Below are 14915 nucleotides of genomic sequence, written 5' to 3'. Positions count from 1 at the left end.
ATATATTTTTTGCACAATCCCGAAGGTCATGTTTATGACTGTGTATGTATGTCACTTACAAAGCTAAAACAAGCCATATATTGGAGAAAATATCATTGAGCAATAGCTCTCTTGCTCTCAAAAGTCACTAATTTTTCCTTTAGTTGTATTTATCCCAGAAGTCAGATTATAAGTGATAATAGTTCATTTTTTTCTTCAAGAAATTGACCTATTATAATGTTTATGCACATGTACAAACAACATTGTACATCATGTATTTTCATAATTACAAAATTATGAAATGTTTTCTACCTTGTTGGAGAAACTGATAAATTTTGATTAGCTAAATTGTAGACTTCATGGTAATTAAACCAAGTTAGATCACCGATTATGCCAGTTGATAATAGATTAATAGAGCAAGGAGAATAATAAATGAGTGTGATGTCCAATTTTCTTCATTTGCATTAATTGTTCTTGCCCTCACACCTTAAATTATTAAACAAGTGTAACATTCTGCTACAATTAGTTCCTTTAAATTAGATTATGTATAAGCTTATAAATGACAATCAATGGCAATTACTGTACTCAGCAGATAGTTCCAGAAATTTAAAATTGTGTTAGAAAATTAATAAATGGAATTTATATAATATTGAAGGCTTAAGGATAACAACATCATGAAATGTTTCATTAACAATTTCAATGACTATGAATGGCCCCAGAGTTTTTTGATCACCTCCTCATTTACATTAATAATCTCTATACAATAAAACATAGAAGTGAATAGCTATTAAACAGGAAATTTGTAATTTGCCTTTTGTGAAAATTATATTTTAGGGTATTTTTTTAAACCAATAGACACTTAACCTAGTTTTGGATTACATGAGAGATAATAATACACTTTAAAAGGGTTGAATGATGTAGCTACATTAAAAAGTATATTCTCTCTTTCATTTAGAAAAATGAATCCATAATAATTATAGATTTCTGAGAGAAAAATACCTCTGCCTAAGATAGTTGACCTTGCTCAGAACTGTGAAATTTTCTGGCTACCAACAATTTCACAAAGGCTGTAGGAACACTTCTATTTAGTATGCAGAAAGGCAAATCACTAATGACAACTAATTAATATTTACTGAGCACTTACTAGGGCAGGGTGTAGAGTACTAAGGGGTTACAAGGCAAACAGAGTGAATGGCCAATGTATTTGACCTCCATAAAGAGTGAACCGAGGAAGTCAGGCAAGAAATCATAAGTTAGCACTCGAACTGGGAACTACGAGTAGTACTAGTTCCAGATACATAAAAGTAGAAGGAATTTCTCAGAAGGGAAACCGTTTTAAGTGACAATTTCTCCCCTTCATCCTTTTCTTCTTTCATTTGTAACCAGGACATATAGAGGAGAGCAAAAAAATCAGCACTACAGGTAGGCAACTGAAAGCCATCAAACATATGGGAGGCAATTTAAGCCAAGGAGGTGGACAGGATCAGAGAGAGAGACACTCACAGTGAGAAGATGTCAGAAAATAAAATCATAGGAAATCATAACATTTGCCCAGCTGGTGTGGCTCAGTGGTTGAGCGTCCACCTATGGACCAGGAGGGCACAAGTGGTTCGATTCCCAGACAGGGCACATGCTTGGGTTGCAGGCTTGATTCCCAGCAGGAGGCAGCCGATCAATGATTTTCTCTCATCATTGATGTTTCTATCTTTCTCTCCCTCTCTTTTCTTCTCTGAAATCAATAAAAATATATTTAAAAAAAATAAATAGTACCATTTATGGGAGTCATGCAGATGCAAGAGTAAAACCTAAAAAAAGAGACTGGGATGATGAGAGCAAATGGCCAAAAAACTAAAGGAGAAACTTTTTAAAAATTTATTGTTGACACTCTTACGGATGTCCACAATCCTCAAACCCTTTCCCCACCTCCACCCAGACCCTCCTCCTCCCCCTGGCCATCACTACTCTGTTTGTGTCCATGGCCTAACCAAAGAACATATAAAGGAGAAACTTTCAAATAAATCTCTGTGTCAGTGCCCTTCAGATAAACTTATTGTATCAAACACAATTATAATATCCACATTATGAACTTGTTGAATCTTCTTTTCTATTTGATTCAATTCAACAGATATACTGAACACCATTCTTTAGATTTATACCAAGAGCAAGGTTGTGAAAAATGTCAAGGTGGAATTGCATGTTTCTTTATAATCCAGTGGAAAAGTGAGTCATTAAATATTATAATAAAGGAAACTAACTAGGAGACTGGCAGCAAGGAGATTTCAAGAAGATAATGGGTTTCCAAATCTAATTTTAAAGATAAGTTAAATGAAAATAACCAAGACTTGTCTATTGGATTGGACCACTAACAGGTTCCTGCTGAAAACTTAGTGAGCATAATCCTGGAAAAGTTGGAGCAGGAGTCCTTTTGCTATAATTTGAAGAATAAATGGGAGACAAACGAGAATAAATGTATTTTTAGTAATTTGGGACATGAAGAAGCAAGACTTGGTATCAACTATATCAAGACAGTTTTAAAGAGGGATTGTTTCTCATATAAAAGACTTTGATGTTTTTCCCATCTACTACTATACACAGAAAGTCAAATTGTCCTCTTGTGCTTTAAAAACAATACATTTTGATCTATCATCATACAAAAAATCTAGGGAGATGGAGAATAACAATTGTGGCACATTGTGCCAATTTTTGTAAACACTTAAATAATTATAGCAATCTTCTTCCAGTGCTGCATACATTTGCTATGGTCTGTTCCTTTCCCCTGTGTGATACTACCTTTTGTCTTACCTTAATTTTAATGGTCTTTACCCCCTGTTCTTTTTTTTATTTTTTAAGGTTTCAACTATATTTTCCTAGATATTAAATCAATCCTTTATTCCATACACAAGTGTTAAAATATATTACAAAGGTGAGACTCAAGGTACAGCCAATTTACTGTTAATTACAGAATAAATAAATGAACTCTTTGGCTAAATTATTTTTTTAAAAAAATAAACCAAATTAGAAGCAATTTTTTTTTTTTGCATTTTGTAAGGCATGTTGCTAACTACATAACACATTAAATGAGAAAAGATGTACCACGTATGTGTGGTATTATGTTCAGTAGGACAAGACTAAGACTGGAAAATGAGCTTCCAAATAATTCTATGCCAATGTCTTCAAAATTCTGTTAGAAAATAGGCTAAAATTATCTGACATAATATAATGTCAAATATAATGAGCTCAATAAATCTTCTGTTCCATAATTGTACATTCATTCAAATTAACAAATGCATTTTGAGCTGCCTAAGGGCAAGGCACCCTTCTAGGCAACCTGAGGAATGTCGGGGTGAAAAAGACAGGGTAGCTATTAGGGAATTAGAAATGCACAAAGAGTTTGATGAGTACCTTTAAAAAAATGAATGAGAAAATGTACATTGATTGTCATAGTGAACAAGGCTTTATATGAACTACATGTATCCCATTTTCAAAGCTGAATAGGAAGTAGGAAATACAACAGTCTAGGAACAGAGACTATAATAAGCAAAGAAAATAGAAGGATCCCTAAGAGTATCACAAGTACTTAGTGTTGCTAGGACATAGTGGTAGATTGAGGTTTGAAATAAGATCTCATTGAGTACAATAAAGGTAATGGAAAGAACTTTAGGCAAACACACACACACACACACACACACACATTAAGAAAAAAAGAATAAAATATAAAAATAAAATGGACAGAAATTGGTGACTTGTGCTAGACATGAATGATGATGCCTTTAAGAGGTAGCACACAGTTAGCAGGCAGGAAAATATTTTTTGTTTTGAGAGCATCTTACACCATGCAAATAATAAACAGTACAATTAATGCAACCAAACCATAATTTTCTCCCTGTATTGTCTATCTTGCTGATTCCTGATCATTTACTAGTAGCATCACATTCATAGCTATGATTATGGACTACATGAGAGGCGTTTGCTGCTTTACATCTCATCCTCTCGACCTGTCTCTGATTTCAGCTCTTGCTGTGGGGAACAGATCCAAGTCCTCTGAAGATATCCCACCTTGAGTGCATTCCATGCTTCTCTCTGTTGTTCTTTCTCAGGGCCTGCTCCAAGTCTGTAAGATTCTCAGCCCAAGTACAAATGGGCTAGAAGTTCTGAGGAGTCAACACCACTGGGAGCAATCTTCAATCAACTGGGAAGGGAGCTGCTGGATAAAATTCCAGCCTCCCTCCATTGGACAGGCAATTCTGGAAGGCATTATATGCCTTCTCAGTGGTCCTTAAGCTCCTGTTGTCTATAGTGGCAACCTCAATAGCATATCCTTTCCTCCTTCCCTACCTGTTCTTACACTTCATGGTCTCATAGAATTGCTTCTTGGTTTCACTTCCCAAATAAACTGCCTGTAGTAAGGCCCCAGTCTCAGAAGAATTCAATATAAAATTGACATGTTTATCTGGTACTGATGTTGTTTGGTTACATACCAAGTAACAGACTCCAATGTTTTACATAAACTACCCATTGACAATCACACTTTTCCACTTCTGCTTTGCACACCACTGGGTTTGATTCTGCCCTTGGATTATGGTGACTGTGAAAGAGGAATTATTATAAAATGGAACTAGAAACACATATTAGGGATAAGACATGAAGGCCTTGAATGCTATGCTAAGTAATTTTCTTTTATGTTCTAACATATTCATATGGGATATTTTTCACATAAATTACACTGTCATTTATATCTATATAAACACCTAGGCGGCTCTATCTTATTTATTTCCATATTATTTTGCTGTCTAATGGAATAACTCATTCCTTTCACTTAGGTGATACACAAAATCTTTAAAGAAGAATCCAACATGCCAATGTAGAAATGAGAAAACCTTACAAGCTGCAAAACTAAAATTTGAAGTTAGTGGGAGGCCAACAGGAGTTAAAGGTATATGTATTTTTTAATAAATACCTGTATGAAATATGTCAGGCACAAAACCAAACTGAGGGGCTTTCCATCTTTCTCACTACAATTTAATAAAAGGATTTGAGACATCAATTTTTCTATCTCCCACTGATGTAAGTGGTTTGGGATCTCAAATAAAAAATAATATATTTCTCTACAATCGAAACCCCAAAGTGAAAGCTGTATGAGAAAACTGTAAGAAAGCCCAGCCCCACACTGCCCTCCACCACCAAATGAGGGAACAGAGAGAATGAAACTGTCAGGGACAGAGGAAAGAAGAGAAAGTATTTTAGAAAAGAATCATCCTTAGGGAACTAGGACAATTTATATTTGTGCATATTAATGGCATTTTAATTTTAAATCAAATAGTAAAATATAACTTTCAAAACTCAATTGACTAATAGGAACTAAATTACCTAACAATTAATTCAGCATATACATATTGCGTCAATTTAATGGGACTTGTACTTAATGGATACTTAATATTATTTGATGATGAGAATGATGAGAAGGAGGTATAAATCCTACACATTTGTTTCTGGGTGTGGCACTGGTACTACCAACATGAAGAAGAGATGAATATAGCAATTTAGCAATTCAGCAACTAAAGAATTGATCAAGTTATAATTTTGTTTGTTTTTTTCTTTTTACCAGAATTCTGTCTTATTTGACACTAGAGGCCCGTTGCACGAAATTCGTGCACAGAGAGGGGGGGTGTCCCTCAGCCCAGCCTGTACCCTCTCCAATCTGGGACCCCTGGAGGGATGGGGCCTAAACGGGCAGTCTGACATCCCTCTCACAATCCAGGACTGCTGGCTCCCAACTGCTTACCTGCCTGCCTTCCTGATTGCCCCTAACTGCTTCTGCCTGCCAGCCTGATCACCCCCTAACCACTCCGCTGCCAGCCTGATTGATGCCTAACTGTTCCCCTGCCAGCCTGTTTGCCCCCAACTTCCCTCCTTTGCCGGCCTGGTCACCCCTAACTGCCCTCTCCTGCAGGGTTGATCGCCTCCAACTTCTCTCCCTTGCAGGCCTGGGTCCCTCTCAACTGCCCTCCCTTGCAGGCCTGGTGCCTCCCAACTTCCCTCCCCTGCCCTCCCCCATCTTGTGGTGGCCATCTTGTGTCCACATGGGGGCAGGATCTTTGACCACATAGGGGCAGCCATCTTGTGTGTTGGAATGATGGTCAATCTGCATATCACTCTTTTATTAGATAGCATAGAGGCCTGGTGCATGGGTGGGGGCCAGCTGGTTTGCCCTGAAGGGTGTCCTGGATCAGGATGGGGGTTCCCTTGGGGCATGGGGCGGCCTGAGCAAGGGGCCTGTGGTGGTTTGCAGGCCAGCCACGCCCCCTGGTGACCCAAGAGGAGGCCCTGGTATCTGCAATTTACCTTCTACAATTGAAACCTTGTAGCCTGGAGTGGAGCCAAGCCTCCTGCTCGCTCCGTGGCCGGCAGCCATTTCTGTTGGTGTTAATTCACCTTCTATAATTGAAACTTTGTAGCCTTAAGCAGAGGCCTGGGCCTGGCCAGGGTGTGTGGAAAGCTTTGCTTTCTCCATTGCCAGGGACAACCCTGGCCTGCTCTCTCCAGCTCCATGGCTGCCACCATTTCTGTTAAGATTTGTTTAACTTCTATAAATGAAATTTTGTAGCTTGAGTGGAGGCTTAGGCCTAGCAAGGGCAGGTGGAAAGCTTGGCTTCCTCCATTGCCTGGCAAACCTTGCTCTCTGTGGCTGTAGCCATCTTGGTTGGGTTTTTTTGCATACTCGCCCTGATTGGCTGATGGGCATGGCTGGTGGGTGTGGCTTAGGTGTAGAGAAGGTGTGGTCAATTTGCATATTAACCTTTTATTAGGTAGTATATCTTAAGTGCTTACTTTGGCATTTAAGAAATAAACAAGTTTTTTCTCAATATACACACATAACATTTTTAATTTGCCTTTAATGAAACTAAATGTGTGGTTCACTCTGAATAATACAATAGATGTGGAATAAATTCATTATTTTAAAATTTTAAGAAAATAAAGTTTTAAAAATCTTCCTCCCCTATTAAGAATTTCAATAGGTATGCATTTCTCAAATAAATAATGGGAAAGGAGACTGAAGGAAGAATAATATTTAAATTATAAAAACATGTAAAATAGATAACAAATAAAATAATTTATAGCAGTAAAATCAGGGTATTAGGCATTGGAAGTTCTGAAGATGAACTTATAAATTAGAGCTGAGGTTGAATATATGTGGGCTCAAATGTTGGCTCTATCAGGTAGTTGGTTGATGTTTACAAATTGACTCACTGGAGGAATAGAGATATACTATGGCATTATTTCTTGTTTTAGGGATAAAAATAAATAACATAAGGACTACAGTTGATACAGAGCTTTGGAAAGCATTTATTAAATGAGAGATGTCCTAACTATCATTTTAAGGATTCAAAATTCAGTGGGAAGAGAAATACTGGCTAAATATGATCACTACTATAATAGAATAACACATCCTATGAGTGCTCTGGGAAGAAAAAGGTTAATTCCAGCTGGTGAAAAATGTAAAGGTTTCATTGGAGAAATAGTATTTATGTTACTCTTGAACTTCCTCAGTGGATTAGGGGTTAGGTAGGGGAAACAGGGGGAGCCAGGAAGGCACCAAGTTGAATAAGCCATAGATGCAAATACACATGTGTATTTGGGGGTGGGGAGTAAGGTGATGGAAAACTTGGTGAAAAGTCAGGAGACTTTTTAGTCAGAGAACAGGTTAATGTGCTGCTGTGGTGAGGAAGAAGAACTGAGAAAGTGAGTGGAAGGGGAAAGAACATTAAGAATTATGGGGATTAAGTTGGAGCCAAATTACAGAGAATCTAGAACACCATGCCAAGGACTTTTGTCTTTGTTCTCAAGTCACAGAGCAAGAGGGTTGAAACAAATAAACACTAAGTCACCTCCTATGACATTTCATCTTGTTGCCCCAAAATGTATAATTTGCTTCTCCCTGGATATGTCTAAGCAATTGATCTCATTCCTCACAGAGGAAATTCAATGATTCTTTGAACCAAAGTTAAAACGTTTCTGTGTTGCTGATTGACAAGCCATGGGGAGTAGGATGAATGGGCAGAAAGATGGATTCTGTTTTATTTTTTACTAAAAACCAACACAACTATAACAAGAGATGGGCATTAAATATTCTAAATAAAAACATTTCAAGGGTGGTAACTTTCTCCTTCCTGTGTGAAAGAGTTAAGATGCTTAAACCAAACTGCTGGATAAATTTTGCAAGAATAAGAAGAGGTGGAGATGACTCAGATTGCTGTTTAAACTCGTTTTTATTTTTTGCCTGAAGCCAAACATCAGGATAAAATGTGAGGTCCTGGGAGGGCAAATAAGGATACTGAGAATGAATCATAGCAACTACCTCACTGACATTGAAGACCATGGATGTGTCTAAAGACAGCTCCCAATGAGCCCACCCCTTCCTATGTACTCATGCCACTTCTCCCATGAGAGATATTGCTTCCCCTTGCTCCTGTTAACCTGGGGCAGGGTTGGTGACTATTTTAACCTATATTATGTGGAGGAAACAACATTCTAGTGACTTTGGAGCTCAGGCATTAAGAAGGCCTGGTAGCTTCCAGGCCTTTCTTGGAGCACTGAAACATCATGTAAGAAGTCCAGGTTACCCTGCTGGAGAAGCCATAGAAGAAGGCCTAGGACAGTGGTCGGCAAACTCATTAGTCAACAGAGCCAAATATCAACAGTACAACAATTGAAATTTCTTTTGAGAGCCGAAAACCGACTTCTGCGCATGGGCACGAAGTTTCAATTGCACTGTATGTGCGCGCTCACACCTGGTATTTTGTGGAAGAGCCACACTCAAGGGGCCAAAGAGCCGCATGTGGCTCGCGAGCCGCAGTTTGACGACCACTGGCCTAGGCGATTAGACACTACACTGAAAGAGGAAAGAAGAGGCACTGAGGCCTCAAATACCCAGCTCTGAGCCCAGACACCGCCACCATGTGACTTCCACTGCAGGGGAGACCACAGTAAACACACCACAGAAGTGGCCTTGCTGACCCCCAGCCACGCTGTGGAATCGTGAACGTAATAAAATGGTTGCTATCATTTGTGGTGGTTTGTTCAGCAGCAATACTTACCCAAAGCAATGAGGATGCTGACCTGTGAAACCACAAGAAATTTTCATACCTCTGGAACACAGCAGTTCTCTACAAGCTAGGAACATTTCCTTTCTCTGAGAAAGATTACAGTAGGTCCTTGGGTTACATCGGGGATCCGTTCCTATGGCGCAATGTAACACCATTTTCGCCATAAGTCGGAACCCACCTACGTAAGCACCTACGTCACTCACATGCAGCACATACACAGCAGTAATGAAGTGACGCAGTAAAAAAAAAATTTAAAAGAAAGGTAACAATTCCTGGCCTTTACCTGTGGTAAATAAATAATAAAAAACATAAAGCACATATGTACATACGTCAAAATGACGAGCATTTTTTTAATAAATAAATGGGAAATGGCAATGTAACCATGAAACAACGTACGTCGAGTCCAACGTAACCCAAGGACTGTCTGTGTTAGTAACCCTCATGCTCTTTCTATATCTTACTGACAATAGTGAGGTAGAAATTCAAGTAGGATTATAAGATAAAATACAAGATTCCTGGTTAAATTTGAATTTCAGATAAATACAACTATTTTTTTATGTAATTGTGTCCCATGCAATATTTGGGACACACTTATACTAAAATATATTTGTTGTGAATCTGAAATTCAAACTTATCTAGGCATTCTGTGCTTTTATTTGCTAAATCTGACCACTCTACATGCAAGGAATTGCTTTATCTTGACATTACAAAATTATTCCAAAGCTTTGGAGATAATAAATGTAGATTAACTCTTTGTGCATGACTTCATTGAAGGCTTAAAGGGATGAGACAAGAATAAAAGACAAAATTTCTGATAGCTCCTAGAAACAACTTTTCCAAGTCTTAGGACGAGCAGATGGGGTAGAAATCCTAAAGAAGACTGAAAATAGAAGCCAAGCAACCAACAGGGAGGATGGCTCTGGGGTTAACAGTTCCCGAGTCCAGTGTAGATCCTGACCTGGTGTAGGTGCAATGCCCCTTCCTCCTTAGAGAGATCACCTGGCCACACTGGCTTGCTTTCTCATCTACATCATAAGACAGGTTGCGCTAAGTTTCTTCCAACTCTTGCAATCCATAATTCTGAGTGCTGACAGTAGAAATAGAATTCACATTAAGGGTCATAAAGTTGAGATTTTGGATTTTTCCCAGGCTTCAAAATTGTGTTTTACACAGCTAATATTAACTGGCTGGGGATCCCTATTTATTCCTTTTCCAAATCTATTTCTGGATTAAAAGATTGCTCAGGTCATTTTACTAAATCTTCCCATTAAACTACAATAATATATTGCATTAAAAGCTTAGGGTGGAAAGCTTCTGGCCCTCTTTTATGAGTTAATGGTGACCAACTTAGCATTGTGCATGAAAAAAGAACTCTGGTTTTTAAATAGTGGAAAGAAATGGAAAGCAAGTGTCTAAAAAAATAGCAAAGTCTTCATATTTCTGGAGAAAAAAATTAATTTGTGGCATTATACTGCACTTCTCAATTATAGAATGAAATCCTTTCTAATCCTAGGCTCCTGATGACCCACGTTTGAAAAGTAGCCTTAACTTAAACAGAAACTAACTTTTGGCACATCCTGAAAAGATCTGGAAGGAGTAACTGGTAGGGTGTCTGAATGACTAGCTGTTTGCTGTAAGCATGTGAATAATAAACTAAGTTTCTAATGTAATAGATCAATTCACCAACATTCTCTAAAAACTGACTATATACAAGGCCCTGATAGGGATTTCATTTAATCCTCACAGCCCTATTGTGTATTATTTATTCCATTTTATAGGTTCAGAGCAGCTCCGAGAGATAAAATCTGTCCCCAAGATCACACAGCTGATGAAAGTAGAGTCAGCATGCAAATGTAACTCTGACTAATAAGTCACACATTTTTCTCCATTATGTTTGTCACAAAAACAGTTGAGGTATGTGAACACAGAATGGGTATATTTATTGTTCTTGTTTTGTGTTCTAAATTAATTTTAAAAGAACAAAACAAGATATAAATATCCCAGCAATGGAAAAAGGGCTCATTTTGCATGGTGTTTCTGTCTCCATGTCCCTCTCCTTCCTTACCTGTCTTCGAAGGTCTCTTGTCTTCTTGCACATGTTGTCTATTGCAATATTCAGGGTATTACTCCTCTCTTTTTTTCCAGTCTGCAAGGGAGAAAAAATGACATAAGTAATGATATAAAATTACTCTTTAGCGCTTAACAATTTGCTTTCTAAATTTTCTGAAAATAACAGCTTGAAAATTCAAGAATAGGTTTAAAACTCGCGAAGATATTGCATATGATTCATAAGCACTTCACATAAGACTAAGTAGAACGGTGATTAAAACTCACATTATTTTCTTCTTTAAGCTTCTGTAATAGGTCTGATACATGTTTGGGTTTCATTCATTGTGGCAGTAGGCAGAGCATTACTTCCCAAAACTGATCTTCATATCAACTTTTTAACTGCTAAGCACACCATTAACTTAAAAGCATTAGATGCCCAAATTGTCAACTTCTGTGGGAGTTTCTGAAGTCATTTTCATGGTGTATTGTGTAAGTTATGCAGAACTATACTGGAGTTTTGCTAAACACTAAATAAAATATGCAGTGCAAATTCATACAATTTGCAGAAGTTGACCACAATTTCAGCTGACAATATTCCAAGAACAAACTGTTTCAAGTTCTTAAGAACTGGAAGCCGTTTTTGGCTCTTTAAGATAATTTGTGCAATACCTATTCGTTCTTTAAGCAGAACAATTCTCTATGTTATATCCTTAACCTAAATCTTCAGGCTATTAAGTACATGGAGAGTCACCTTGGTTGGTATTTTCTACATATTACTTTTGTGGGAGACAATCGAAATTGAATCTAATAATACTTTCTTCAGCCATATCTTGTATAAAAGAGATTGAGAAAAATTACTATGTGATTCACCTCTAGAAAATTGCTACTATTTAAATTAATAAACTGAAAGGGCTTTTGAGAGGAGACCTTGAACATCAAGAAGGCAAGTTTAAGCAGCTGATAACTGATGGAGTTTATAGCATGGACTTCAGAAAGGACATTGAGGCAAAGTGTAGACCATTAGGCAGGATGCTATATCCTACCTCCAATACATAAATCCATACCACCAAGTGGAAGGATCTCTTTACAGGAAGTTCAAGACCATCTATACTCTATCCTAACCTATCTTTTTAGTCTTATCTTTCACCACATATTCTTAAGTTCTTCCCTTTATAGTAATAATACTCCAATATTTTTCTATGTCTCTTTTCCATGTTCTTTCACATAATGTACCTTTGACTTCTGCAAGTGTCTCTTCAAATAGCCCCCTAAAAAATCCTACCTATTCTCCATTGGTTTCAACAAAGACTTCCCAGCACTCTACTCAAAAGCAAACTCTCACCTGTCCTTGTTCCCATAGCATTTTGAAAATTTCCCAATATACTCATTTTGTTTCTGTGCATAATCATTACCCTTACAAAACTGTTAGGATCGTAATGTTGGCAATGTATTTTTTTTCTATTTCAGACAGTAACTTGTATAGGACTTATTGAATGATATTGACTAGTTTGTAAATGAACAACTTGATTCAAAACACAGCGTAGTTTTATTAAGGGCCTACTATAAGCCAGGAAGGTGTCCTACTAAATTCTGGAGGAGACTTTAATGTCTACCTATCAAGGCACAATTAAAATTCTCTATTGGCTGAGGTTTCTGGTACCCACCTAAACCTTTAGTTACATCTAGATTTTTCTCAGCAACAGTGTTACTGATATTTAAGATAGGGAAAATCACCATAATTTGAGGCCACACTCTATACACTGCAGGATGTGTGGCATCCATGCACCCCTGTCTACCAAAACCTACCAGTAACTGCCAGGCACTATGATAGCCAAAGTTTGACCCCACACATTTCCAGATGCCTCCTAGGGGGAGACACTGTAGGGAACTACTACGTCCTTTAACACATTTTATTTTAGAAAGAAAGTGTGAAATGTGTGCAAGATGGAGATTGTGTCCAGTGAAGAAACAGGGAAGAAGACAAAGAGGGAGATGAGTAAAATTCTGGATGTTGAAATAATAAGAGCAACAGTGACACTTACTCAGACAAAAGTGTGGCTACCTTTCCAACTCCAACCAGAATTATCCATACTAGCAGTGGAAAACCGTGAAAAGCTAATGCAGGGCTATGCAAGGCCATGGCATAAACAGATACACCATGGTATATAAGACACTTGGTAATTTCACCTAAAGAACTTAGCTCTTATTCTCCAGTTCCATGCACTTCTAGCTCTTGGTTGTGTCTCTTTCCACTTCATGAAATTGGAGAGACAAAAGAGGCAGGAGTGGTACAAAGAGACCCCCCCCTACACACACACACAGGGTATCAGGAATAATATGAGCGACTTCTGTTGTGTCGGCCATAAAAACTCACTAGCTTCTGCAATGTGATTCATCAGAACGACTACAAAATGCCAGCCTTCTCAGAGAGAGCAGCAGTGGCATGCAAGCTTTAATAAAGAATAACAGGAGGTGACAGCATGAAAAGATTCAAAGTGGACTATAAAGATGATTTCTTAATTTCTACCCAGAGCTTCATCTTAGTTTAAAACGTTTCATTGGGTCAAAGGCATTTTGTTCTCTAGGTAATAATAAACAGTCCCTGTCATTATAGGAAGTAAAAAGTCTTCCTTCTTTCTTCCCTTCCTCTCTCTCCTTCTCCCCATCTTTCTTCTTTTCCACCTCCAGCTTTTTTATTGGGTTCTTGCTCTATTTATCCAGATTTATTGGGCTTCCATCAAGCCATTGTATGCTTTTATTCCTTTTGCATGGCATAAAAATAAATAAAGCAAGGAGAAATAGCCCCATCCTGCTTAAAAGCCCTCATTCCTTCTGTTTTCAAAGCCTTAACAAATCATCAAGCAATGAGCTAGGACTGAAGGTAAATTGTATGTGCTGAGGTAAGGGATGGAAAGAGCAGGATATTGAGACACAACACAGATAACAGACAGAGCCTCTCTACATCCCAAGTACTCATCAGAGAGGATGCTCCTTAAAGAAAGCCTTGACAGGAGCCATCATTAAGTCAGCACAGCCCTGCTAATGGAAAAGGTACCGCATTCAGTGGAAAGCCAGGGGGAAAGATGCTGAGAAAATATGGCATGGATCAGCACTATATAGAGAAAGCAATCACATTATTTATCAGTAAATAAACTGCCAGGAAAGATTTTATGAAAAAGAACAGTTTTGAGCATAAACTTCATTCAATAAAATTTTATTAAAATTATTATTGCATATTATAAATAATGTCCCAATGTTATTGAGGCTTATAATCTTTACTCTGTGTCTTTCCATCAATTCTGCCTCACCATTGCTTTCATGTCACTGCTACAGTTAATTGCACTCTCTTGTATGGTTCCCTTGAAGCTGTCCACACCTTTAGAAAAAGTCTAATTATAAATAAACTTTCTTTGAATTATCCTAATTTGAGTGTTCCATCTGTTTCCTGTTGGGACTCTGTTGGGGAGAACTTTCTATACTATGTTGTCCAAAATGGTAGCCACTAAGTCACATTTGGCTATTTAAATTTAAATTTTAATTAATTAAAACTAAGTTTCATTAAAAATTCAATTCATCAGTCCTTAATTTAAAGTGAGCATTAGGCACATGTGTACATGTGTACAGGAAAAATATAGAACATTTCCCTCATCTTAGAAAGATTATATAGCACTATTTTAAAATATATCTTTTTTATTTCAATTGTATGAGTCCCTACCATTATACAAGCCATACTTTATTTGAGAATAAAATAGCAATAAACAAACACAAAACCCCAACCCTCCA

At 37.6% G+C, this 14915-nt stretch overlaps 1 protein-coding gene across 1 annotated transcript in view; it reads right to left on the bottom strand.

The window, feature by feature from the left end:
* The window catches only part of CTNNA3 (catenin alpha 3), a 1343669-nt gene that overhangs the window by 620338 nt on the left and 708416 nt on the right, over positions 1 to 14915 (bottom strand). The window contains exon 8 of the mRNA XM_054728624.1: positions 11149 to 11229. Coding sequence (XP_054584599.1) covers positions 11149 to 11229 — 81 coding nt within the window. The remainder of the gene's footprint in view (positions 1 to 11148; positions 11230 to 14915) is intronic.

This window comes from Eptesicus fuscus, chromosome 17 (assembly GCF_027574615.1).
Source record: "Eptesicus fuscus isolate TK198812 chromosome 17, DD_ASM_mEF_20220401, whole genome shotgun sequence".
NCBI lineage: Eukaryota > Metazoa > Chordata > Mammalia > Chiroptera > Vespertilionidae > Eptesicus > Eptesicus fuscus.
Note: the sequence above shows the minus strand (reverse complement) of the source record. Positions and strands in the feature narration are given on the sequence as shown.